The sequence below is a fragment of the Globicephala melas genome, chromosome 1 (assembly GCF_963455315.2).
Source record: "Globicephala melas chromosome 1, mGloMel1.2, whole genome shotgun sequence".
NCBI classification, from domain to species: Eukaryota; Metazoa; Chordata; class Mammalia; order Artiodactyla; family Delphinidae; genus Globicephala; species Globicephala melas.
In genome coordinates this window covers 144,883,634-144,910,548 of record NC_083314.1, presented here as the reverse complement: position 1 = coordinate 144,910,548, position 26,915 = coordinate 144,883,634, and the positions used below count along the sequence as shown (strand labels likewise).

The 26,915-nt window shown below is 34.6% G+C and overlaps 1 protein-coding gene across 4 annotated transcripts in view; it reads right to left on the bottom strand.

Moving 5' to 3' along the window:
• NRDC (nardilysin convertase) overlaps nucleotides 1-26,915 on the bottom strand; it is a 91,382-nt gene that overhangs the window by 51,359 nt on the left and 13,108 nt on the right. For 3 of the 4 annotated variants that reach the window (XM_060305606.2, XM_030870105.3, XM_030870108.3), the window contains exons 2-6: nucleotides 17,404-17,722; nucleotides 14,837-14,970; nucleotides 13,855-13,924; nucleotides 13,613-13,694; nucleotides 12,614-12,767 (exon numbers count right to left, since the gene is read on the bottom strand). In XM_060305606.2, coding sequence (XP_060161589.1) covers nucleotides 12,614-12,767; nucleotides 13,613-13,694; nucleotides 13,855-13,924; nucleotides 14,837-14,970; nucleotides 17,404-17,722 — 759 coding nt within the window. The remainder of the gene's footprint in view (nucleotides 1-12,613; nucleotides 12,768-13,612; nucleotides 13,695-13,854; nucleotides 13,925-14,836; nucleotides 14,971-17,403; nucleotides 17,723-26,915) is intronic. The other variant, XM_030870109.3, reaches the window with a different exon arrangement.

The following is a 26,915-nucleotide window of genomic DNA, read 5'->3' as shown; positions in this document are numbered from 1 at the left end:
TATTTGTCTTTCTCTTTCTTACTTCACTTAGTAATGATATTGCTGCAAATGGCATTGTTTCATTCTTTTTTATGGCTGAGTAATATTCCATTGTATATACATACCACATCTTCTTTATCCATTCATCTGTAGATGGATATTTAGGTTGCTTCCATGTCTTGGCTATCGTAAACAGTGCTGCTATCAACACTGGGGTGCATGTATCTTTTCAAATTAGTTTTTGTCTTTTCCAGATATATGCCCAGGAGTGGGATTGCTGGATCATATGGTAACTCTATTTTTAGTTTTTTGAGGAACTGCCATAATGTTTTCCATAGTTGGTGGGAATTTATATTCCCACCAACAGTGTAAGAGGGTTCCCTTTTCTCCATACCTCTCCAACATTTATTATTTGTTGACTTTTTAATGATGGCTATTCTGACCAGTGTGAGGTGGTATCTCATTGTAGTTCTGACTTTCATTTTCCTAGTGACTAAGATGTTGAGCATATTTTCATGTGCTTATTGGCCACCTGAATATTTTCTTTGGAGAAATGTCTTATTCAAATCGTTTGCCCATTTTAAAACTGGGTTATTTGTTTTCTTATTGTTGAAACTAGAAGTTTTATATATATTCTGGATACTAGCACCTTAGCAGATAGATGATTTGTAAGTATTTTCTTCCATTCTGTGAGTTGTCTTTTCACTTTCTTCATAGGACCCTTTAAAGCAAAAAAGTGTTTAATTTCAGTGGAGTCCAGTTTATCTAGTTTTTCCTTTGTTGCTTCTGCTTTTGATGTCATACCTGAAAAACTATTGCCAAGTCCAAGGTTACGAAGATTTATGCCTATGTTCTCTTTAGAGTTTTATAGTTTTTGCTCTTACACCTAAGCATATGTCTCAATTTGTTAATATTTGTATATGGTATGAACAAAGGATCCAACGTCATTCTTTTGCATGTGGATATCCAGTTGTCACAGTAGCATTTGTTGAAAAACTATTCTTTCCCATTGAATTGCCTTGGCACCCTTGCAACTGACAATAAATGTAATGGTTTATTTCTGGAGCCTCAATTCTATTCCACTGAAGTATATGTCTATTCTTATGCCAGTACCATGTTGCCTTGATTACTGTAGATTTGAGTAAGTTTTGAAACTGGGAATATGAGTCCTTTAACTTTGTTCTTTTTCAAGATAATTTTGGCTATTCTTGGTCTCTTCCTTTCCATATGAATTTTAGAATCAGCTCATCAATTTCTTCAAAAAGGACAGCTGAAATTTTGATAAGGACTAAATTGAATCTGTAGACCAATTTGGGATGTATTGTCATCTTAACAATATTAAGCCTTGTAATCTATGAACATGGGATGGCTTTCTATTAATTTAATTTGTTCTTTAATTTCTTTCAAAAAAATTTTTGTGGCTTTCCACAAACAACTCTTGCACCTCTTTTGTTAAATTTATTCCTAAGTATTTTATTCTTTTTAATGCTATTGTACAAGGAATTTTCTCTTAATTTCATTTTTCATTGCTAGTGTATAAAAATACAACTGATTTTTGTACAATGATCTTGATCCTGCAACCTTGTTGAACTTGCTATTAGCTCTAATAGTTCATTTGTGGACTCTGTAGGATTATCCATATACAATGAGTTCCTATTATTTGTGGTAGTTATGTTTTCTAAAGTTGTCATGACTGCTGAATTAGCGAGTATTGAATGACTGTCCTAGGAGTAATACACATACACAGATTATGATCTTAAATCCTAAAGGTATCTCATTCTAGTTGATTCTCTTTTATTTCACAAAAGAGAAAATGAGGTTCAGAAGTGTTAAGGAAACTGCCTGAGGCCACTTCCCCAGTGGGTACCAGAGTTGGGACTCAAACTCCATAGAACTGGCTCCAGAGCCAGAGCTTCTCTTACTATATTGTACTGTCCCTTATCCTCTGGTCATTTCTGTATGAAAGCTGAAACAAAAAGGTAGAGTGTTGCCTTTTCAACCTCAGCTGAGAAGGTGTGTGTCAGGCAACTCAAATTTTTCACAACAATTTTCAAATTTTTTCCCAAATTTTTCACATGTCCATGAATGACTAGAAAAGCACTGCAAGTATTTATTTTGGAGTTACAAATAAATTTTAGTGAGTAGGTGAATTCTCCACAAATAATGAGAATCATCTGTACAAGATTATGCCATCTGCAAATAGAGATAGTTTGACTTCTTTTCGAATCTGCATGATTTTATTTCATTTTCATGTCTAACTGCTCTAGCTAAAACCTCCACTTCAATGTTGAATAGAGGTGGACAGTGCTGATATCTTGATCCTAATCTTTGGGGAAATGCTTTCAACCTTTCACCATTAAGTATGATGTTAGTTGTGGGTTATTCAGATACCCTTTATCAGGTTGAGGAAGTTCCCTTTTATTCCTAGTTTATCAAGTGTTTTATAATGAGAGGGTGCTAGATTCTGTTACATGTTTTTTCTGTTTATATTGAGATGAATTTTGGAATGTGTTTTTGTCCTTTCTTCTATTAATATGGCATATTATGTTGATTGGGTTTTGTATGGTGAACTAACCTCGCAATCCTGGGATAAATCCCACCTGGATTGTGCATAATCCTTTTTATGTGTTGCTGGATTCAGTTTTGTGGTTTTGTTGAGGATTTCTGCATCTCTATTCATAACAGATACTAGTCTGTAGTTTTCTTGTGCAATGATTGTCTAGTTTTGATATCAAAGTAATACCGGCTTCATAGAATGATTTAGGAAGTGTCCCTCCTCTTCTATATTTTGGAAGAATTTATGAAGCATTAGTGTTAATTCTTTAAATGTTTGGTAGAATTCACCAGTGAAGTCACCTGGGTCTATACTTTTCATTTGGTAAATTCTTGATTACTCATCCAATCTCTCATTACAGGTCTATGCAGATTTTCTGTCTTCTTAAGTCAGTTTCAATAGTTTTGTCCTTCTAGAAATTTGTCCATTTCGTCTCAGTTATCTATTTGTTGGCATAAAATAGTTCATAATATTCTATTATACTCTTTTTTATTTTGGTTAAGATCATACTAATGTTCACTCTTTCATTCCTCATTTTAATAATCTGAGCCTTCCTTTTTCTTGGTTAGTCTAGCCGAAAGTTTGTCAATTTTGTTCATCTTTTCAAATAACCAACTGTTGGTTTTATCTTCTATTGTTTTTCTATTCCCTATTTATTTCCACTCAAATTTTTATTATGTCCTTCCTTCTGCTTACTTGGGTTTAGATTGCTCTTCTTTGCCTTGTTAATTAAGATGGAAGTTTAGGGTCACTTGAGATCTTTTTTAATGGAGGTGTTTACAGTTATAAATTTCCCTCTGAGCACTGGTTTTGATGCATCCCATAATTTTTGTATGTTGTTTTCATTTTCATTAGTCTCTATTTTTTAAATTTCCCTTGTGATTTCTTTTTTGATCCATTGATTATTTAGGGTAAGGTTGTTTAATTTCTACAGATTCGTGAAATTTCCCAGATTTCCTTCTGTTACTGATTTCTGATTTCATTACATTATAGCTAGAGAACATACTCTGTATAATTTCATCCTTTCAAATTTACTAGGAATAAATTTATTTTATGACCTAATATATATCTATGCTGGAGAAAAATACATGCTGCACTTATGAAGAATGTGTATTTTGCTGATTTGGGGTGAAGTGTTCTGCAGATGTCTAGTTAGTTTATACTCTTGTTCATGTCTTCTATTTCTTGTTGATCTACCTAGTTTGTTCTGTCCTTTATTGAAAGTGGGATATTTACATTTGCAACTATTATTATTTGTGTATTTTTCCCCTCAATTCTGTCAGTTTTTGCTTCATGTATTTTGAGGTTCCTTTGAAAGATGAACTTATGTTTATAACTGTTATACCTTCTTGATGAACTGACCCTTTTATCATTACAAAATTCCCTTGTCTCTAGTAAAAAGTTTCATCTTAAAGTCTTATTTTGTCAGATATTAGTTCAATCACTCCAGCTCCCTTTTAATTACTATTTGTATGTATATCTTTTTTCATCTTCTTATTGCCAACCTATTGGTGTATTTTAATCTAAAGTGTGTCTCTTACAGACAGCATTTATAGCTGACGCATGTTTCTTTCCCCAGTCTGCCAGTACCTTGTCTTTTAATTGAAATGCTTAACCTGTTTACACTTAACTTAATTACTGATAAGACAGGATTTATATCTTCCTTTGCTATCTGTTTACTGTAAGTCTTATGTCTTTTTTCCCCTCTATTCCTCCATTGCTGACGTCTTTTTGTTAAAATAGATATTTTCTAGAGTACCATTTAAATTCCCTTGCCATTTCTTTTACTATATTTTTTGAGTTATTTTCTTAACTAACATCTTAACTTATAACAATCCATTTTGAATTAATACCAACTTAACTTCAGTAGTATACAAAAACTTCGCTCCCATATACCTGTTCTCTCTCCCTTCCTTTGTGTTATTATTGCCATACAAATGATGTCTTTATACATTACATGCCTATCAACACAGATTTATAATTTTTGCTTTATACAGTTAGTTATCTTTTAAATCAGATAGGAAAAAATTACAAAAAGTATATTTATACTTTCTTTTATATTTACCTATATAGTTAGCTTTACCAGTATGCTTTATTTCTTCATGTGGATTTCAGCGTCCTTTCACTGCAGTCTGAAGGACTCCATCCATCTAGTATGTCATATAGAGAAGATCTGCTAATGACAAACTTAAAACTTGGTTTTTAACTCATCTGAGATTGTCTTAATTTCTCCATTTAGAAGGGTATTTTTGCTGGATATAAAATACGTGGTTTGTAGTCTTTTTCTTTCAGCACTTTGAATGTGTCATACCATTGCCTTCTTGCCTCCATGATTTCTGATGAGAAAGCACCTGTTTACCTTACTGAGATTAACTTTTATGAAAAAAGCTGCTCTTCTCTTGCAACTTTCAATATTCTTTTTACATTTGGCTTCTGACAGCTTGATTATAATGTGTCTTATTGTGAATGTCGTTGTTGTGAATACCACTGTGTTTATCCTTCTGGAAATCCTTGAGTTGCTTGAACATGTAGATTTTGGTCTTTTATCAAATTTGGAAAGAGTTTGGCTATTATACCTTCAAGAATACTTTCTACCCTTTTCTCATTTCCTTTTGGAACGCCTATGATACACATGTTAGTATGCTTGATGGTGTCCCACAGATCTCTGAGGCTCTGTTTATTTTTCTTCATTCCTTTTCTTTATTTCTGTTCCTCAGACCGGACAATCCCAACTAACCTTTCTTCAAGTTTGTTTACTCTTTCCTCAGCTAACTCAAATCTTCTGTTGAGCCCTTCTAGTTGATTTTTCATTTGAGTTGTACTTCTCAACTCCAGAATTTCTATTTGGTTCTATTTAATAATTTGTATCTCTTTATTGATGTTCTCTATTTAGTAAGACATCATTCTCATATTTTCCTTTAGTTCTTAGACAGTTTTCTTTAGCTCTTTGAACATAATTAAAATAGGTGATTTAGGGTAAAGAAGATGTGGCACATATATACAATGGAATATTACTCAGCCATAAAAAGAAATGAAATTGAGTTATTTGTAGTGAGGTGGATGGATCTAGAGTCTGTCATACACAGTGAAGTCAGAAAGAGAAAAACAAATACCATATGCTAACACATATATATGGAATCTAAAAAAAAAAAATGTTTCTGAAGAACCTATGGGCAGGACAGGAATAAAGACGCAGATCTAGAGAATGGACTTGAGGACACGGGGAGGGGGAAGGGTAAGTGGGGACGAAGTAAGAAAGTGGCATGGACTTATATATACTACCAAATGTAAAATAGCTAGTGGGAAGCAGCCACATAGCACAGGGAAATCAGATTAGTGCTTTGTGACCACCTAGAGGGGTGGGATAGGGAGGGTGGGAGGGAGATGCAAGAGGGAGGAGATATGGGGATATATGTATATGTATAGCTGATTCACTTTATAAAGCAGAAACTAACACACCACTGTAAAGCAATTATACTCCAATAAAGATGTTAAAAAAAAAAAAAAAGGTGATTTAAAGTTTTTGCCTAGTAACTCCAGAATCTGGGCCTTCTTAGGGACAGTTTCTATTGACTACTGTTTTTCTGGTGTTCAGCCATACTTTCTGCATCCCTCATAACTTTCTGTTGAAAACAACATTTTAAATAATATAATGTGGCAACTCCGTAAATCAAGATTCTCCTCCCTCCTCAGGGTTTGTTATTATTGCTGTTTGCTGTTCTTACTGTTTATATATTTAGTACCTTTCTTAAACTAATTCTGTAAACTCCATATTCTTTGGCAAGTACAACCACTGCTTGGTTAGCTTAGTGATAATCTTTGGTTGAGGAGAGATTTCATTAAATGCCTTGCCAAGGGGTTGTCTGTGCATATTGGGGGATGCTTTCAACATTCAGTCAGGCAGTTTACAACTCTGCCTTAGCCATCACATCCTGCTTGCCCAGAGACTCAAGGTCAACCATGGTGACAGCTTAAGGCATTCTTAGGTCTTTCTTGAGCAGGCACACAGCCCTGGACATGACACAGCTATATGCACATATGTGACCTTCAAAATTTCCAGGAATATACTGGAGCTTTTCAAAGCCCCTTAGGATATCTCATTTTCCAGTTTTTCCTTTTAAGCTTTTTGAATAGCCTATTTGTTTGCCCCAACTGTTATCCACTGCCTCAGGTAGTCATAAAGGTAAACAACTTCCATCCAAATGTTTTCAACAAATGCCTCCAGAGAAAGATTTCTGCAAATGGGTGAGCTCCCAGTCAGGCCAAATACATAAAAATCCATGAATGGTGGTTCCCAGGAAATTACCAGACAGGTCAAATAATAAAGATTCTCCAGAATGATGTTTTTAGAGAGCTCTAAATCCATCCAGCCCCCTTCAGTGGCTGCTAGACTGCTGTTTTTTACTGAGATTGTGGGACCTCTTTGTTTTCGAGACTACTGTAGAGCTGGGTAGAGGGCAATGGAAATAGGGCAAGTTAAAATGCCACAAAACTCACTGTTCTTAGTAAGATTTAGTCACTCACTTGAATGAATACTCCTTGGATTGTTGTAAGCTTTTGGTTATTTCCAGAGTTCTGAAAAAGTTGATTTTGACAATTTTTGGCAATGTTCTCATTGCTTTTATAGAGGAGGGGCTTTTTGGAGGTCCTATTTCACCATTCTTCTGAGGTCAGTCTGCTTTTTATTTCATTTATTTTCATCACTTCTTTCTTCTTTCTTTGGGCATACTTTGCTGGTCTTACTCAGACTTCCTGAGATTGATCAGCTCATTAATTTTAAGCCATTCTTCTTTTCTAGCATATACATTTAAGATTATATATTTCCCTCTAAGTACTACTATAGCTGCATCCCACAACTTTTGTTCTATAATATTTTTTTAATTCAGTATAAAATACTTTCTAATTTCTGATATGCTTTCGTCTTTTACCCAGGTGTTTCTTAGAAATATATTTAATTTCCAAACATAAGGCAATGTTCTAGTCGGCTTTCTGCTTCTGATTTCTAGCTAAAATTTAACTGTACACTGTGTTCAGAAGACATAATTAATATGGTTTCAATGCTTTGAAATTTGAGACTGAACTTGTGGCTTAAAATAGGGTCAACTGAAAAAATTTTGTAGTTGGAAAGTGTTAATTAGGCATTCTGTATACATCTATGAAAAAAAGTGGTAATCCTTTTGTTATAATCTTCTACATCCTTATTGATTTTACGGTTGTTCTATCAATTACTGAGAAAGGGGTGTTAAATCTCCCACTGCAGTTGGTTACTTGTTCATTGGTCTTTATATATGATTTACTGTGAGGCTATGTTAGTAGATGTGTTCAAACTGGAAATAATTATGTCTTCCTAGTTAAGTTTTATCAATATGAAGTGAGCCTTTTGAGCAACAGTAATATTTTTTCCAAGCCTTACATCTAAGTCTTGAAAACTATTTGATTGGGTTTTTAAAAATCCAGTCTGACAATGTTTAATTGGAAATTAATCCACTTACATTTAATGAGAATTACTGTTATATATGGATCAACATCTACCTCCATCCTACTTTGTACTGCTTCTCCCACTTGTTCTGTCTCTCCTACTACTTTTTTTTCTTTGAATTTATTATTAAAAAGAATTATTCCAAATGTTTTCCCTGTACTGGTTTGGAATTTTTACGCTCAAATTGTGTTCTTTTAGAAGTTACCCTTGAAAATATTACACGTATCCTTTTAACTTATCAATGTCTAACGTTAATCAATACCTTAGAAAAATACCTTTTTCTCCATCATCATTATTCCTGATTGATATGTTATTGTTGCTTTAATTCTGTATACTTTTTAAGTTTTTTAATTACTGTTTTAAGTAATCAATGTTCATTTATATTTATTCACATAAAATGACTCTCATTGTTCTTCTTTTTTTTTTTACATCTCTGATCTGCATTTTCCTTCTGCCTGAAATAAATTCTTTAAATTTCCTTTGGTAAGTTGGCTGGTGGCACACACTCTCAATTGTGTGTCTAAAGGTCTATTTTACAATCATTCTTACAAGATATTTTTTGCTTGGTGTAGAATTTGTGGTTGGTAGTTATTTTCTTTCAGGCTATTACAGATATCCCACTATCTTTTTTTTTTTTTTTTTTTGCGGTACGCGGGCCTCTCACTGTTGTGGCCTCTCCCGCTGCGGAGCGCAGGCTCCGGATGCGCAGGCTCTGGATGCGCAGCCTCAGCGGCCATGGCTCACAGGCCTAGCCGCTCCGCGGCATGTGGGAACTTACCGGACCGGGGCACGAACCTGTGTCCCCTGCATCGGCAGGCGGACTCTCAACCACTGCGCCACCAGGGAAGCCCCCCCACTATCTTTTAGCTTCCACTACTGCTGTTGAAAAGTCATCCATCAGACTAATATGACTTTGAAGGAGTTCTGCCCTTCCATCTTGCAAAGATTTTCTATATTTGGTTTTCTGTAGTCACTATATCTTTCTATATGTGGATGTCTTTTAATATACACTTTTGGAATTAGTTAAACTTCTTTAACGTCTGATTTGATGTTCTGGAAATTTTCCAGTGACCAAACCTTCAAGTATTTTGTCTACTCTATCTTTCTCTCCTCTCCTTCTAGGACCCCAGGTAAATACATATTTGACATTTTCACTCTATCCACTATGCCCCTTTTCCTTTTTTTCTGTACCTTTCATCTTTTTTCTCTTCATACTGTATTAGGGATTTCTTTTGGTCTATCTTCCAATTCACAAATTCTATCTTCATCTATAGCTACTCTTTTCTTAAACTTGTCCATTGGGTTTCAATTTCAATTATCATGTCTCAGTTCAAAATGCTCTTTCTTTTTTTTATATTTCAAATCCCATAGGTCACATTTTATAGTTTCCTATGCCTTGCAACTGTATTCAAACTTGTCCCTTATTTCTTTAAAATTGAATCGTTTTTGTAATCGTACATTCCAATCTCTAAGATTTCTAAGGCATTAAAAGTCTTTTTCTGTTTTCTGTTCTCATTCATGTTGTCTTGTTTTGTTGTGTGCCTGCTTATGTGTGACTGAATGCTGGTCACTCTACTTGAAAAACGGTTTATAGGAGTAATGTAAAGCATAAAATAAAGGTATTTTCCTTTTGAGAGGATTTGTGTTTGCTTCTCTTGGGCATCAGAGAACACTACCAGCTCTGGACCATGTTAAATCACAATCAAGGCTTAAGGTTTGCTAGACAACTCAGGCATTTTGAAAGCAGGCTGTAATTCCTCAGGATGGCTAATCCATTTCTTCAACCTGAGGGTGATGCCTTCTGGAGTCCCAGTTTATCATGAGAAGGGCATCCTGTTAGACATCCCACCATATGAACATCCTGGGCTTTGATAATTCTTGCTCTTGCCCTGAAATACTGATAAACCAAAGTTCAAATTTACTGAAATTAGCAAATGCCACCAGGGCAAAAGCAGCTTCCATTCTCATTTACTTACTAGAGTAAAAATTCAGTCATCTCCTCAACTTTTTATTTAAATGATTCAAAATACTGATAAACAATGTGACCTGTGAAGGAATTGGATTTTAGTGACTTATTAAAAAATACTGGCACTTAATCCACGCTATATAAGAGTCCTTTGAAAATGATCCAAAGACTTTTTATGCCTTACTAACTGTAGAAGTGTAATATTTTCATATTTATTATAGTATAGGCAATGCTTAATGCTCTACCACTATCTACCATTTATGGCATGAATTCATGGTTTGATATTCTTATTTATTTCTCCTATTAAGCAGTAGCATTCTTCTTATTAATTCTGATAGGTTCTTTTTCTTTTAAGTAGAAATAATCTATAATAAATGTGTAAATATCTTTTGATTTCCTGAAGTAGTCCTTAGATTTCAAATACATAGAATTTCTTAAGAAGAAATGAAACAAGTTCTTTAACTAGACTTTATACCAAGTTGCATCGTCTCTGAGGTGGTCAGAATTTATTCAACATATCCCTTGCCTATTCTTTTTTCCAATGAAGTGGATTTTTCCTTCTTTATATCTGGATATAACCAAATATAAAGTCATGAGAATTCAACTTGTCTACTGCTTAAGCTTTCTTCACACATAAAGACCTGTTTCGATGTTGTGAAACTTGGAAGCTGAAAACTTTGAAACAAGAGCAAACATGCAGTCATCCTAAAAGTATTCCTAATTTTCTCATGGCTTTTTTTTTTCTTTTTGGCCATGCGGCATGTGGGATCTTAGTTCCCCAACCAGGGATTGAACCTGCACCCCCTGAAATGGAAGCGTGGAGTCTTAACCACTGGACGGCCAGGAAAGTCCCAGAGTATTCCTAATTTTCTAAGTTTATAGAAAAGATAAATTTGGGCATCATTTGCATTGCCTTTGTTAATTTCTTTTGTCTCTATTCTTTCGTTTGTTATTTGGGAATTAAATGTTTAATTAGAGAAACACTGAGATCAAATATATGTGCTATAAGCATGTCCTTAAGTATATGATTAAAAAAGAGCTATAAACTAGTTCACTGAATGTAAGTAGACAGCCATATTTTAGATTAATGAAGAAAAACCACTAAGTTGTATCCTATTATAAATATTGTCATCAAAGTAATTGTATCAATTTTAATGGAATTTTGGCATTGTTTTAGGAAAAAAAGTTGTTAATTTGGGGGTTCAAGAACACATAAAGGGGCTTCCCTGGTGGCGCAGTGGTTGAGAGTCCGCCTGCCGATGCAGGGGACAAGGGTTCATGCCCCGGTCCGGGAAGATCCCACATGCCATGGAGAGGCTGGGCCCGTGAGCCATGGCCGCTGAGCCTGCGCGTCTGGAGCCTGTGCTCCGCAACGGGAGAGGCCACAACAGTGAGAGGTCCGCGTACCGCAAAAAAAAAGAAAAAGAAAAAGAAAAGAAGAACACATAAAATATTTATTTCATTGAAAATAATGGTATATGCTTTCAACTTACAGGAATTTACCTAAAAGTTTTCTCAGGGTCAAATTAATCTCTTAAGGGATGAGACAATTTAAGAAAACTGGACCTTTGTCATGTTTTGAGATTTTTTTTTTTGCCATTTCTGTTTTGATTTTATGGCATTTTTTTCTATTAAAGAAAAACTGTGTTAATTCATTCAAGAAATATCAAGTATCTGCCAAATTCTTGATGCTGGAGATATATCAACAAAAAATAGTCCAAAATTTCTGCCCTCAGGGCTTACATTATACTGGTCAAACTTGGGATTTCTTTTTTTTATATTTCAATCTTATGTTTATCTAGATTTTGGTATAAAGTGACTCCTTTTTTTCCAGCGTAGGCTTTGGTTTACAACCTTGTGATAGCAAAGCTCTACTAATGCCCTGACATAAACTTTCTAGAAGACAATTTTGCAGTGAGTATCAAAAGTTCTTCTAAAAAAAGCTTTAAAAATATTCATGAAAATAGAAATTTCACTCCTTAGAACTTAACTAAAAGAAATAATTAAGGATGTACACAAAGATTAGGATATTCATCATAGCATTACAATACTAGAAAACTGGAAACAATTCAACTGTCCAATAATATGTGACTGGCTGAACAGATTATGGTACTTCTATATAATATGAATCATAAACAATCACTTAAAATCATGCTTTATAAATTATAAAATTATATGTAAAAGTGATATACCTTGTTTAAAAATATGAAAAGATATGAACAAGCTGATCCCATATACGAGTATAGATAGCTATATTCCAAAATATCAATCACGGTTAACTCTAGATTATGAAATTGGGAGCAATCTTATCTCTTTTTGCTTCTCTGTTTTTCCATATTTTCTACTAAATTAGAAAATAACAATTGCAATAATGAGTCAATAGAGACTATGTTATGTACAAAACTCAAAAGGTGTTTAAAGGGCTTCAGTTTAATCTTTAAAACAAAGACTAAGGATTACAAAACAAGAGCCAAGGCGTATTTATAATTTGCTCTTTTCTCCAAATAAAGTATTGTGACAATTCTACAGAATTAGAACACTGCTAGAAAAGAAATACCATAGAATAATGCCCAATATTTCCAATTGTAAGGTGGCATTAGATAATCAAAATAAAAATACATTTTGAGTTAATTACCTATCCAGGGCTTCTTTGAAGTACTTCCTCTGGACATCAAACTGAAAGACTGTACGTTCACAATCCGTTGAAGCATTATCACTACCCCCATGTTTCTTCAGGAAGGCGTCAAACCCATTCTCATCTGGATATTTCAAACTACCCATGAATACCACTAAGTGGAAAGAACACAAAGTCACAGAACACAAAGATACAGACAATGTTTTTATTAACAAGGATGAAATTTCTCATATGCAGAAAAAAAAAAAAAGAAGAAAATATGTCATGAACAATGGTTACGTCTGGATAATACTTTCTTCATTACACTTCTGTTTTTGTAATTTTCTATAACGTTCATATACTACTTTTATTCTCAAAGCCTAAACATTTTATTTTTAATGAAAGAAATACATAATTTATTTGTGAAAAGGTTAAAATGTAAACACAGACATATAAACAGATTAATTTCTACTGTAAAATCTCATGAGAAGTTTACCCTCAACTATTGAATAGCTTAGAAAACCAGAACACAAAAAAATGAGTAATTTAAGTATCATAACTGTATAGCATTCACAAAGGTTTTACTTGGGTACATTCATAATTAAACTGAAGATTTTCTGTTTTATTTTGATATTAATCATGCCTTTTTATTTTATTTCTGATGCTTTGACATCTTGAGGCCTTGCCAGCCCTGGAAGAGACTGCCCCTCCCAAGGCTACAGACTAAATTCCTAGAGGTTAGCAATTTTCTCCTGATTTGTTGGGCTTCCTGTACCTGAATAATAAAACCTACATTTTAAAATAGTTTTCTAAGTGGTTTCACTCTAATCTTCAAAATAAGTGCACTCAAGGAGATTAAAATTAAGTCTTCCCCTATGATATCCACTAACATTTTTTCTTAGTTTTTCTCTTATTAAACAAATTATAATTCTACCAAACCAGTTACTTATCTTTGAAATCATTTCATTCAAATTTAGAGGGAAAAACACACCCGGGAATGATATTTTACAAAGATCTTACTGTGCTCCAAAAAGTGTGCCAGCCCTGGCAGGTCATCTGGATCAGCAAAACTCCCAACTCCAACACAAAGAGCCGCTGCAGACTGGAGTAAGTAGAACACATACAAATAAACAGTGAGTCAATCCTAAAGGAATAATATTATCATCTCATTTTAAAGATTCACTTGGAGATGGACTTTTTCCAATAGAAAGTAACAAAATTCTTTCCCTGAGAATCAGGAGGAGCAGCAAAGTGAAACTCACCAGAACTGTGTCAGTTTCACCCTGCTGCTCCTCCTCTTGCCATCCTGCCAAATGCTGAAGAGGTGCAGACCTAAGGAAAAAAGCAGAAACAGACAGAAAAAAGCGAAGGGGGACTGGCCAGCCCACCCAAGTATTATATTGTGCCAGCATTTCAAAGTTCTGGACCAAGTTTGTTTCCTGATTTATCAGATTTCAGAAATCTGCAGAAGTAATATACCTGAGTAGATTCTGTCTAAAGATCTCTAAGCAATTAAAGGCTCTCTGTGTTCAGTAACTCAGTTACTAGATGGAAACTTCTCAATATGTTACTCAGAAAATCTTGTTTTTATTAAAACAGGGCATAAAATAACAAGTCAGGAAAACATCTAACAAAGAAAATAAATAAATGGTTAAGAAAGAAAATCTTTAACTATTAAAAAACTACAGAACTAAACTTTAAAGAGGCTTTTTAGTTCTTCACTTCTTATTGAAGATACATAAAATACTTATTGGTTGATATTCTCCCAATACCTTGGGAAAATCAGTTTCCAACAAAATAGATGGTCAGGAGGCATACCAAATTCTGCATTTAAAATGATCAGGGCATACCATTATATCATTATAAGTTAAAAGATACAAAAGGGGAGAGAAAAATAGTCAATTTGAATCCTTGAGGATAGAAAGTTGAATTATTAACTTTCCCAAATTTTACAAATGTCAATTTTAAAGGGCTAACAGATTCGATGACACAAGACTGTTTTGATAAATGGTTATCCTCTTAGAGGGCTTTTAAAAAATAGCATACACCTGGTATAAAGTCTAACCATGTGTCAGAGGAGAAAAAAAAAAAAAGTACGTTTTTGGAAGAACCAAATAGTCTCACTTGATACCATAAATCCCATACTTAAGCCTTAGGCACATAAACTCAGTTACAACATGAGGGAATATCCACTTCTTTAAGGCACAGTCTAACCTGTTCTGTGATGTTTAATAGATGCCTAACCTGCTTTCAGCTCCAACTACCCCATAAAGTTTTCTTGTCTCGACCAGCAGGGTTGAAGACATTTTTGTATAAGTTGACTTAAACCACAGTCTATCAGTCAGCTTTGACAACAGCAAAAACAGGCTCTGCAATTGCTAGAAAAGAAATTCATACTTGAGAATTATCTACCCAAGAAATTCATACTTGAAAAATTCATACTTGAGAATTGACTTAAGAAAGGCCTAAACAAATCATAATTCAGCATATATCATATTTAAATTCCAATCTTGTTAATTTATCAAAGCTTTCAGATTAAGAACAATTTCCTTTTGAGAGGAAGAAAATAGAGGGGATAAAAATGATAACTCAAAAGAGTAGTTAACTTGCTAATTAGGTAAAAGTTCTCCAAAAACCTCAAAATTTTTTCTTCCCACTACCCTTATAAATTCACATATTTATCTTGAACACATTTCACATTTTTCAAACAAAAAATCATAAAACCGCTGCAAACCCTATACTACTCTTAAGCCACCTCTTACCTAGACTATCTACGTTATTTCCCTTTTGTAGGCATTTATTCATTCAATGAATATAAATCATTTTCCCAGATCATGGGATCAAAGGAAAGCCTTTCACTCGTGTACCCACTGCATCTGAATCTAAACAATTCGATCTCTTCTTCAAATTGCATTAGGTTCCTCCATTCCTTTCTAATATCCAGAGAATTAGCTATCAATATCTTATGAGGGAATATATCATACCAAGTTCTCAGAAAAGAAAGGCAGCATCTAAGCCATTTTTTAAATGATCTCTAGAATGTGACCTTACTGCTTCTAGACGAGGTAACATTTGGAGTTTGATGCACTTAAGCAAGATAAAAAGGGGTACCCAAAATACTGGATGCACATATTCATTTGTCAAAGAGGTTCACAATTTCTGTATAAATCTAAGATATTTTATTATATCTTGACAATAAAATTGGCTGTCAAAACAATTCTTAATTTAATCCTAGAGTTTTGCTCATCAGTTGATAGAAGGTATACAGAAGTCCAAAACACAGGAAAAGCTACAAATAGACAGACATATAGAAAGAAACTTACAGACAAGGAATATTCAGTTATGAAGTTATAACACAGTAAGTTTTGGAGCTAAAATGGACTTTAAAATTTATGTAACCTAATTCTCTTATTTTAGAAATGAGAAAAAAATGAGAAAATGAAAAGGCCTAAGATCATTCAGAAAGATAGTGACAGACTCAGAATTAGAATTCAGGTTTCCTGACTGTCAATGTTCTTTCCATTTCTGACTTTTATCATTTCTTCCCTTCTATTATTCCTCTATTTGGAATTACTAGATCTATTTTAAATTAAAAGTGAATTTATTAATTCCCAATTTACTTACAAAGACTTTAGTATAAACTATCAAGTAGCATATATATATATTTTTTTTTTCCCCCAGTGTTTTGGTTTTCATCCCTAAAGCTTTCCAAGCTAAAACCACTTGACCTATCTTGCTCTCCCAAAACAGGCATCACTCACAATCTGAATAGCAAGGGCAAATAGCTTCTTTAAACATGACTCAATCCCTCCAACACCTCAGTGAAAGAATTGCCACAATCTTCTTTAAAAAAAAAAATTTTTTTTTCCAGGAAGAGTATCTATCAAAGAATTTATTTAGGCCATATCTGCTACTTAAATCTCACATCTTCACACTTTGAGAGCTGACTTTATAGTATTATACATATGACCTTTAGATTTTAGTGTTAATAATCTGAACTTTAATTCATTCTTTGAGGACTGTACCATGTTGAATGCATTATCAATATTCAAGATACTAGCTTTAACAAACATTTGCTGATCAATTCCACTATAATAGCTCCAGAATATTATCCTCCAATATAGGTATTTCCTACTGCAAAATAGAAACATTCTTAAAAAAATATCCAGAGAGGAAAATTATCTCTATCAAGCCCTACTTATCTATTCACCTATTGTCATTATATGTTTCACTAACTAAGCTCAACTCCCCATTTCTATTTCATTTCTTCCAATTTACTTATTATTTATTCAGACCTCTGGTGCTTCCTCATAAAAAGAGATAAATCAGATTCAATTACCAAGACAGAAATTACCCATATGAGGACTCTTAGAACCCTAGGCCCAGGTGAGGACTCTACACTAGCCTTGTTCTTTTATTATGCTTTTTCCAGTCTCTCCAAGGATGATACTCTCTCTTATTCCTCTATCCCAGGCTAAGAATTATGCGGATCCTCACCTCCAGACATTTGTTTTTAAAACATATAACGCAGTCAAATACTACCAGTGATTACCTCTGAGAGTTATGGTTATGGGCAACTTTTATATTTTTGTTTTTCTTTATTTTCCATTAGCTTCTATAATAAGCATTTGTCACTTTTAAAATTAGAGCAAAACATTTTTTTAAATGTAATCTTTATACAGAATAAATATACCTTTACTAAGATCAAAAGATATATATTTCCTTTTGGCCATTAAGAGATAAACATAACTTTGGAACTTATCCCAAAGAATTCCCAAATTAGAAAAAGATATAACAGACATGATTCACACCTGTTTTTCGGTGGTTTTCTTTCTAGCTTCTGCCCTCTCTTCTAATTCTTCCAATTCATTATCCTCAGTATCAAGATCATCATCATCATGTTCATCATCATCATCAAACTCATCTTCATCATCAAAACCCTCTTCATCATCATCTTCTATTTCCGCTCCAGAATCTTCATCATCATCGTCGTCGTCGTCATCATCATCTTCTTCTTCTTCCTCCTCTTCTTCTTCCTCTTCATCATCTGTTGCATCACCCATTTTACCTTCCACATTACTTAGGTCTGAAATCAAAAGTGCCTGCAAGCCATTTCGTAATTTGATGTATCTAAAAAAAAAAAAGAAAAAAAAAATCACAAAACATTTGAGTCAGCCATTCATTATAGTACACCAATGCAAGTGATCAGCTTACCAGAATTATTTTAAAAATCCAAGTACACACACACACACACACACTATTTTTAAACTAATGAAAACTGGTTGATTGTGAGGAGAACCTCAAAAGCTTATCAGTTTCCAAGTATCTACAGGGAAAGGATAAGAGAGATGCTTCCCTGTTTGTATTTTCTAAATACAGGGCATCTACCCTGTTTGTATTTTTAATTTTGAACTATGAAAATATATTTACCTATTCAAAAACTAAATTTTAGAAGTTAAACATAGACAACAAACCCACCACCCAGCCTCCCTTACTATTTTTTTTAGCTTATAAGTATTTAATAAACATTCTACCATACCAGAAGACCTACCCTAAAAGAGACATATCACTCAATATACAGAGCAGTCATATCAGCTTAAATATTGAATCAAAATCTCATTATATTTAAACTCTGTTGATTCCTTTTGGTACAATGTGTTTGATATTTTATACCAGTCTCCAAAGATGCTTTTATGAACTAAGAAACTGGCTACATCTCTAAGAAAAGTAAATCCCACAGACTAGTAGCACCGCTGTAAGCATGACTATCCTAATTAGTAAAACTGTTGTGCCAGTTTGATGACTGAGTACCTATGACAAACTTCTCGCATTTATACTCATTCTCCAGTGTGTTAGTCAATAAACATTTACTTAGCAGCCTGAAGTGTATAAGATACATTAAGGGTAAAGAGAATAAAATCACATTATTCATCCTCAGGCACTCACTGTCTAGTACAATACAAAAAAGCCAGTACAATACAGAATGACAGGGGTAAACACAGGTTGTTAGAAAGAAGGAAGCAGTCAGGGAAGGCTTCTGAGATAAGGTACACTTAACCTGAGCATTGAAGATGGGAAAAAAAAAAAGTTTTCTAGCAGAAACTATAAAAAATAACATGCAACAAGAAAAGGAGCCTATGAGTCAAGATGGAAGACAAAAAACATGGATTTATCTCCTTCCCATATCAAAATTCACATTTAAAAAACAGCGGGCTTCCCTGGTGGCGCAGTGGTTGAGAGTCCGCCTGCTGCGCTCCCGTCCGGGAAGATCCCACATGCCGCGGAGTGGCTAGGCCCGTGAGCCATGGCCGCTGAGCCTGCGCGTCCGGAGCCTATGCTCCGCAACGGGAGAGGCCACATAAGTGAGAGGCCCAAGTACCGCAAAAAAAAAAAAAAAAGTTATGGTTATTTTTTGTTTTGGCTTTGTTTGAGAACAAAATCACAACAGACTTTGAAAATGTTAGCATAGGAAACCATAAACAAGACGAAAAGACAACCTACAGCATGGAAGAAAATAGCTGCAAATGATACAACCAACAAGGGGTTAATTTCCAAAATGTACAAACAGCTCATATAACTCAATATCAAAAAAACAAACAACTCAATCAAAAAATGGTCAGAAGACCTAAATAGACATTTCTCCAAAGAAAACGTACAGGTGGCCAACAGATACATGAAAAGATGCTCAATATCACTATTAGAGAAATGCAAATCAAAACTACAATGAGGTACCATCTCACACCAGTCAGAATGGCCATCATCAAAAAGTCTACAAATAATAAATGCTAGAGAGGGTGTGGAGAAAAAGGAACCCTCCTACACTGTTGGTGGGAATGTACATTGGTGCAGCCACTATGGAAAATAGTATGAAGGTTCCTTAAAAAAACTAAAAACAGAGTTACCATATGATCCAGCAATCCTACTCCTGGGCATATATCCAGAAAAAATGAAAACTCTCATTTGAAAAGATACATGCACACCAATGTTCACAGCAGTGCTATTTATAATAGCCAAGACATGGAAGCAACCTAAGTGTCCATCAACAGATGAATGGATAAAGAAGATGTTACACACACATGCACACATACACACACACACAGTGAAATATTACTTAGCCATAAAAAAAGAATGAAATACTGCCATCTGCAGCAACATGGATGGACCCAGAGATTACCATACTGAGTGAAGTAAGTCAGGGAGAGAAAGACAAATATTATATCACTTATATGTGGAATCTAATACAAATGAATTTATTTACAAAACAGAAACAGACTCACAGACGTAAAAAACAAACTTATGGTTACCAAAGAGGAAAGGGAGAGCGGGGAGAAATAAGTTAGTAGTATGGGATTAAAAGATACACACCACTATATATAAAATAGATAAACAACAAGGATTTATGTATAGCAAAGGGAACTATATTCAATATCTTATAGTAATGAAAAAGAATCTGAAAATATATTATATTTATATATGTATAACTGAATCACTTTGCTGTATACCTGAAACTTACACATTAATGTAAATCAACTATACTTCAATAAAAGAAAGAAAAGGATGCCATTACGCAGACCAGAAGTTTTTAGAAATTATTAGAAAACATGTGAATTTAATCAGATTAATGGAGAAAATAGAAAAGAGAACATGACAAGGTATTAGTTCTTCCCAAGAAAGTCTGAAAAAAAGCCTACACTACCCACTCCCACCCCACACACATACCTCAAGTCTATCCTTAGCAGCCTGAAGAAAGCAGATCAGGTGTATTATGGGCTAACTTGTGTTCCTCCAAAAGTCTTATGTAAAAAGTCTTAACCTCAGAATGTGACTGTATTTAGAAATAAGGTCTTTAAAGATGTGATTAAGTTAAAATGAGGCCATTAGGGTGGGCCCTAGTCTAATCTGACTGGTGTCCTGATTAAGAGGAGGAAATCTGGACACACAGATACTGGACATGCCCACACACAGATCAAAGAGCAGATGGGGAGACAGCAAGAAGACCGTCAACCGCAAGCCAAAGGGAGAGGCCTCAGAAGAAACCAAACCTACTGACAGCTTTATCTTGGACTTCTAACCTCCAGAATTGTAAGAAAATTAATTTCTGTAGTTTAAGTCACTTTGGTATTCTGTTATGGCAGCCCTAACAAACTAATACAAGGCCATTTCTCTTTTCAAAATCCATCAATGGCTTCCCATCATACTCGGAATAAAATCCAAAATCCTTACCAGGGCCTAGAAAGCTCCACATAATCTGGCGCCCCACCACTTCTCCAAACTTCTTTCCTACTCTTCCCTCATTCTCTTTGCTCTGACCAAAACGTTATTGTTCTTTCTTGAACATCTGCTCCATCTCTTTCAAGTCTTTGCTAAAATGTCCCCTTTTCAAACACGCTTTCTCTGACGCACTATCTAATATTGCACCCCAGTCCATCCCTATCCTCTTTTATCCTGTTTTAACTTTTTTCACACTATTTATCATCACTTGTTTTTGTTTTTTAGTTTTTTGGGGTTTTTAAAAACTTTTCTGTCTGCACCTTTAGAAAGTTAGCTCTGAGGGCAGGACTTTTCTTCTTCATAGCTATATTCCCAGCACCTAAGACATTGCCTGGCACTTAGGAAACATTTAAGAAATATTTGTTGAATGAACAAAAGAATGTTAATGCCTAAAGGGGACCTGATACATGATAGATACTTAATATCTGCTAAATGAAACAAAATATCAAGTAGTTTTATAAAATAAATAAAATTATGTGTACACATATACACACTAAATGTACATAAAGGTACAGCAAAAGAACTAAAAGGATACAAACCAAGTGTAACAATAATATATACATCTGGAAAGAGGAATAAAAGTAGAGCAAGATACAAGAACTTTCATGCTTTACTCTATAATTTCTACATATTTTTCAATCTTTTGTAATAAAAATACAATCACTTATTTGTATAATAAAAATAATTTAATGAAAATCCAAAACCCACTCCATAACAAATTAAGAACACACACACACACCCCCCTTAGCTTTACAGAGAGTTAACTTCTACAAAATCATCAAATCCATTTAAAGATAATTATGGACAAAATGCTCTTCATCATCACTTCTATTCAGCACTGTATTAGAAGTCCTAGCAAATGAAAATAGATCCACAATATAAATAAACAAAATAGATTTATACAGCAAAGATACTGAAAGCTAAAACAATTCATTGCAAAAATATACGATTACCAAGAGAATGCAAGAGAATTTAAAATATATATATATTAGTATAGTATGAAGAGTTCAGCAAAGCATCCAAATCAAGAACCATGAACGAAAATCATGAATTTCCTATATACCAAAAGTAACCAATTAAAATGAGATTTAAATAAAAGATCCTATTCACAAAAGCAAAAGAAACTATATATATCTAATAATAACACCTCATATTTTAAGTGTATTAACTTATATGTCTTAACCCATTTAATCTTCATAATAACCCTAATGAGTTATTATTCCCATTTTATGGATGAGGAAACTAAAGCGCGCGCGCGCGCGCACACACACACACACACACACACACACACAAAATAAAGGATTTTCATTTGCCCAAGCTTAGCAGGGATTGAACCCAAGTAGCATGGCACCAGAAGCCATTCTGTTCCTCATCCAACATGAGGAAAACTAGAAAATTTTACAGGAGAAAATAACAGACGTAACTAGTCATACCATGTCATTGCAATGGGAACTTCAATATTACAAAGATATAAATTCTTCCCCCAAATTAATCTATAAATTCAAGGCAATTCCAATTTTAAAATCCCAGTAAGTGTGTGTGTGTGTGTGTGTGTGTGTGTGTGTGTGTGTAACTTGGCATACTGATTCTAAAATTCATATGGACCAAAAAAAAACCCAAAAATGCCAAGAACATTTTGAAAAGGGAAAACATGAGAGGGAACTGCCTTACCAATTATAAAAATAAATATTTTAAAGCAATTAAAATTAAAGAGTATACTGGAACAGGAACACCTACAGATCAATTTAAGAAAACAGGTTCTAGAAACAGAAAAATGTTTATAATATTGTTGCAATACTTTATTATAATTCAATAAATGATGTTGAAACAATAGATAATTCATTTAGGGAGATAAAATAGCCATCTCTATCTTACACCTAACACATATAAATTCACATAGCTTACAGAGCTAAAAGAAAAAAAATGTCTTAAAAGTATTTATGAGAAAATATTGCTATAATATTGGCATGAAGAAAATTTATGCTAAACAAGATACAAAATCCAGAAGCTATAAAGGGCGGTGGGGGGGGAGGAAAGATTTCACTATATTCTAATTTAAAACTTTTCTAAAACAAAACATCATAAATTAAATCAAAGAGAAAAGTACATATTGAGAGAAAAGAATAACAATATACATGAGTCCCTTCAAATCAATAAGAGCAAAAACCAAAAACTAATAAAAATAGGTTTAAAAATATATACAAACATTTCAAGAAGAAATACAAGATGTCTAATAAATGAAATGATGCTGAACCTTAGCAGAAATCAAAGATAATCAACTGAAAACAACAAAATATTTTTCATCCAGCAAATTAGCTAAATTTGTATTGCTATCCAATACTGACAAGGGGACAGGGTATTCTCACACACTTGCTTATGAATCTCAGTGGGTACAGTATTTTTGTAGGAGAATATGGCCATACCTATTTTCTTAAAAATGTAAACTCTGCATACGTTTCAATCCAGTGATTTCATTTCTATATATCTTATAGAAATGTTCACACACATGCACAAAGATATGTCAACAATGTTCACTGCAGCAACATTAGTGGTAGAGAAAAATTGGAAATCATCCAAATGTCCATATATAGAAAAATATGCAAATACATTATCTCATAGCCATACCACAGTATACTATATAGCCTTCAAGACCTCATTTCCATATACAGAGAGAAAACCATTAGCGACTCAGGTTCTATCTTAAATTGCTATTTTTAGACCTAGACTATGCTAAATCATTATAGGTCAAAAAAGGGTACTTGGGGGGCTAACTTTGTAATTATATAACTCGTCATTACCTCCCCCCAAACCATGTAGTCTCAATTATTTGTGTGTGTGTGTGTGTGTGTGTGTGTGTAAATTTTTGGAGGGGTAGGGCTCTTCTAAGATGTCTAAGAAAACCTCTCTCCCTCTAGCTTATTCAACTTGTCTACCTTTATTTGGTTTCATCCTCACACTGCTCCTGTACTGACTATAAAGACTGAAGTAGGGAATTCCCTGGCAGTTCAGTGGTTAAGACTCGGTGCTTTCACTGCCAGGCCCAAGTTGGGGAACTAAGATCCCACAGACTGCAATGGCATGGACAAAAAAAAAAAAAAGACTGAAGTATATTTTTCAAACCAAGCCCAAGAATCAAGAATGTGGCATTATTTTCTTTATAATAAAGTATCCACCCACTCATTTTTATTTGTTCCTTAATTAAATGAACCAACCTTTTGTGAAGCCACTTCCAGTCACTAAAATTACCACAGTTAAGAGCTCATGTATTTAAATCCAAAAATACTTGAGACCATATAGTGGGGGGCAGGGAACGGGTAGTGACAAGTTACATAATTACAAAGTACCGTCTTTTAACCTAAAAAGATTTAGTACTCTCTTTCTAGACCTGGAATTAACAATTTAAGGCTAGAGCCTTAGTCATTAACTACTGTATAGTACATTTGAAACTTTAGACATCTTTGCAGTTTAAAGCTGCAGACCTGGTTTAAGAAGTCCATAAAAGCATTCATTGTTATGCGCACCAAACCATTAAAAATTAAATCCCTGTTCAGTTTTGCCTATAATTCTAGGCCAGTTGCAAATCTCAAGTTAAAACAGTCCACATAGTAAAGCTGATATGGCCTGCCTGAGTCAGCTAAAGCCTTCTCACCCAAGCTGCATTAGTTTAAAGCTAACCATACAACTTGTTTAAAAAAAGAAGAAAAAGATGGGGACTTTCCTGGTGGTACAGTGGTTAAGAATCCACCTGCCAATGCAGGGGACATGGGTTCAATCCCTGGTCCGGGAAGATCCCACGTGTCCCAGAGCAACTAAGCCCGTGCGCCACAACTACTGAGCCTGCGCTCTAGAGGCCACGAGCCACAAGTACTGAAGCCCGTGCGCCTAGAGCCCATGCTCCACAATAAGAGAAGCCACCGCAGTGAGAAGCCCGCGCACCACAAGGAAGAGTAGCCCCTGCTTGCCGCAACTAGAGAAAGCCTGCGCACAGCAGCCAAAGGTAAAATTTTTAAAAAGGAGAAGAAAAGGAAACAAAAACTTACTGCATGGTACAATATAGTTCTTGCAAATAACCAAGATCAAAAAAATCCACATGCTTCTCTGCTTGTTAAAACATAACAGCAAGCTACCCCATTTAAGACTCACCAGAAGGCCTTTTTGTTCCCTAATGGCAGTCCTTCCCTATTTCTCAAGGTTCCTCATCTATGGATCAGTTGTTAGGTTATTAGGTGTAATTGATCATTTTAATAATGGCCCCCACAGTGACCTGGTCAATCTTCCCAAGAGTTGGAGTCTATTTCTCCCCACCCCTTGAATCTGGGCTAGCTTTGTAAACTTTGCCCTATAATTTGTCGTGAAGTCCTAGAGCCTAGGCCTCAAGATGCCCTGCAGCTTCTGCCTTCACTCTCTGGGGACTCAGCTGCCATGTCAAGAAGTTTAAGCTAAACTATGAATGAGGATATATTATGTGCAGAGAGAAGGCCTACCTTCTAGCTGTCCCCACCAAGGCCTTAGACATGTGATTGAAGCCATCTTAGACCCTCTAGCTCCAACCAACCCACAAAAATGAGCCCAGGTAAGAAGAAAAAAAAAATTGCCTGGTCATCCCATAGAATTGTAAAAAAATAATAAATCATTGTTGCTTTGCGCCGCTTAAATTTTGAGGTGGACTATTACACAGCAACGCTAATACATTAGGAGGACTCAAATGATTGAACAAGTCCACTTCCTGGTATATACCCAAATGAGTTTAAAGCAGGGACTAGAAGAGTATTTGTAAGCCAGTGTTCACAGCAGCATTATTCACAATAGCTAAAAGGAGGAAACACCTCAAAAGTCTATCAACAGCTGAATAAACAAAATGTGATATATACATACAGGGGAATATTATTCAGTCTTAAAAAAGACGGAAATTCTAACACATGCCACAACATGGATGAATTTTGAAGATATTATGCTAAATGAAATAAAGCAGATACATAAGGACAAACATGGTATAATTCAACTTACATGAGGTACCTAGAATAGTCAAATTCACAAATAGATAGTAGAATGGCAGCTGCCAGGGACTGGGAGGAGGAGGAAATGGGGAGTTATTATTTCATGGGTGCAGAGTTTCATTTTAAGATGAAAAAGTTCTAGAGATGGATGATAGTGATGGTTGCACAGCAATGTGAATATACTTAATGCCACTGAACAGTACACTTAAAAATGGTTAAAATGGTAAATTCTGTTATGTGCAGTTTACCACAATTTTAAAAAAGCACGTCTCTTCCCCACTTGATTTCAGAATCAGACGAGAAAAAGGGAGGGAACAGAAAAATTGAGAGCAAAATGTCAGCTTTATCCTTGATATAAAGCTAGGTTGGAGAACACAGCTCAAGAGCGGTTTGGAAATGGCTTGCTAACGCTCTCTGAATTGAAGTTATCCACGAGAACTGAAATATTTCCCCCAAAAGGCAGAGCTAGTCGTGCACTCAGTCTACTGCACTGGCTAAGAATATGCCAAAATACTGGCTGTCTGCAGGCTGGAATGAAAAGAGAGATGAAAAGGTTAGAGTGAGCATGCCCAAGGTCATTCTACTGCACTCACTAATCAAATAAGCCACTCCTGTGAAGGGGAAGAAGAGGTAGAGAAAGAGGCTAACAGTGTTACCATAGTAAAGTCCCTCTCATTGAAACAGTGTTCCTATATTATATAATAGCTTCAAAAGAAAACAGAGGGGAAAAATTAGGGGAAAAATTCAAGAAAAATTTCCTGGGACTGAAGAATTTATATTCTAAACTGATTGAGGAATGAAGATACAAGAAAACAGTTGAACTGATGGATTTATTGATGTGTTTGACCATAGTTAGAGGAGTTTTAAAGCTCTGGCAGAGAACTAGGGTAGAATTCATGTTAGATCACAAAGAGCACTAAACAAAAATAATAGTAATAAGGCATCTTAGATATGATGCACGAGCAACAATAAAAATAATCATAAAAATTTAGAACTTTTGTGCTTCAAAGGACACCATCAAGAGAAAATTTTTGCAAATCATTTATCTAAGAAGA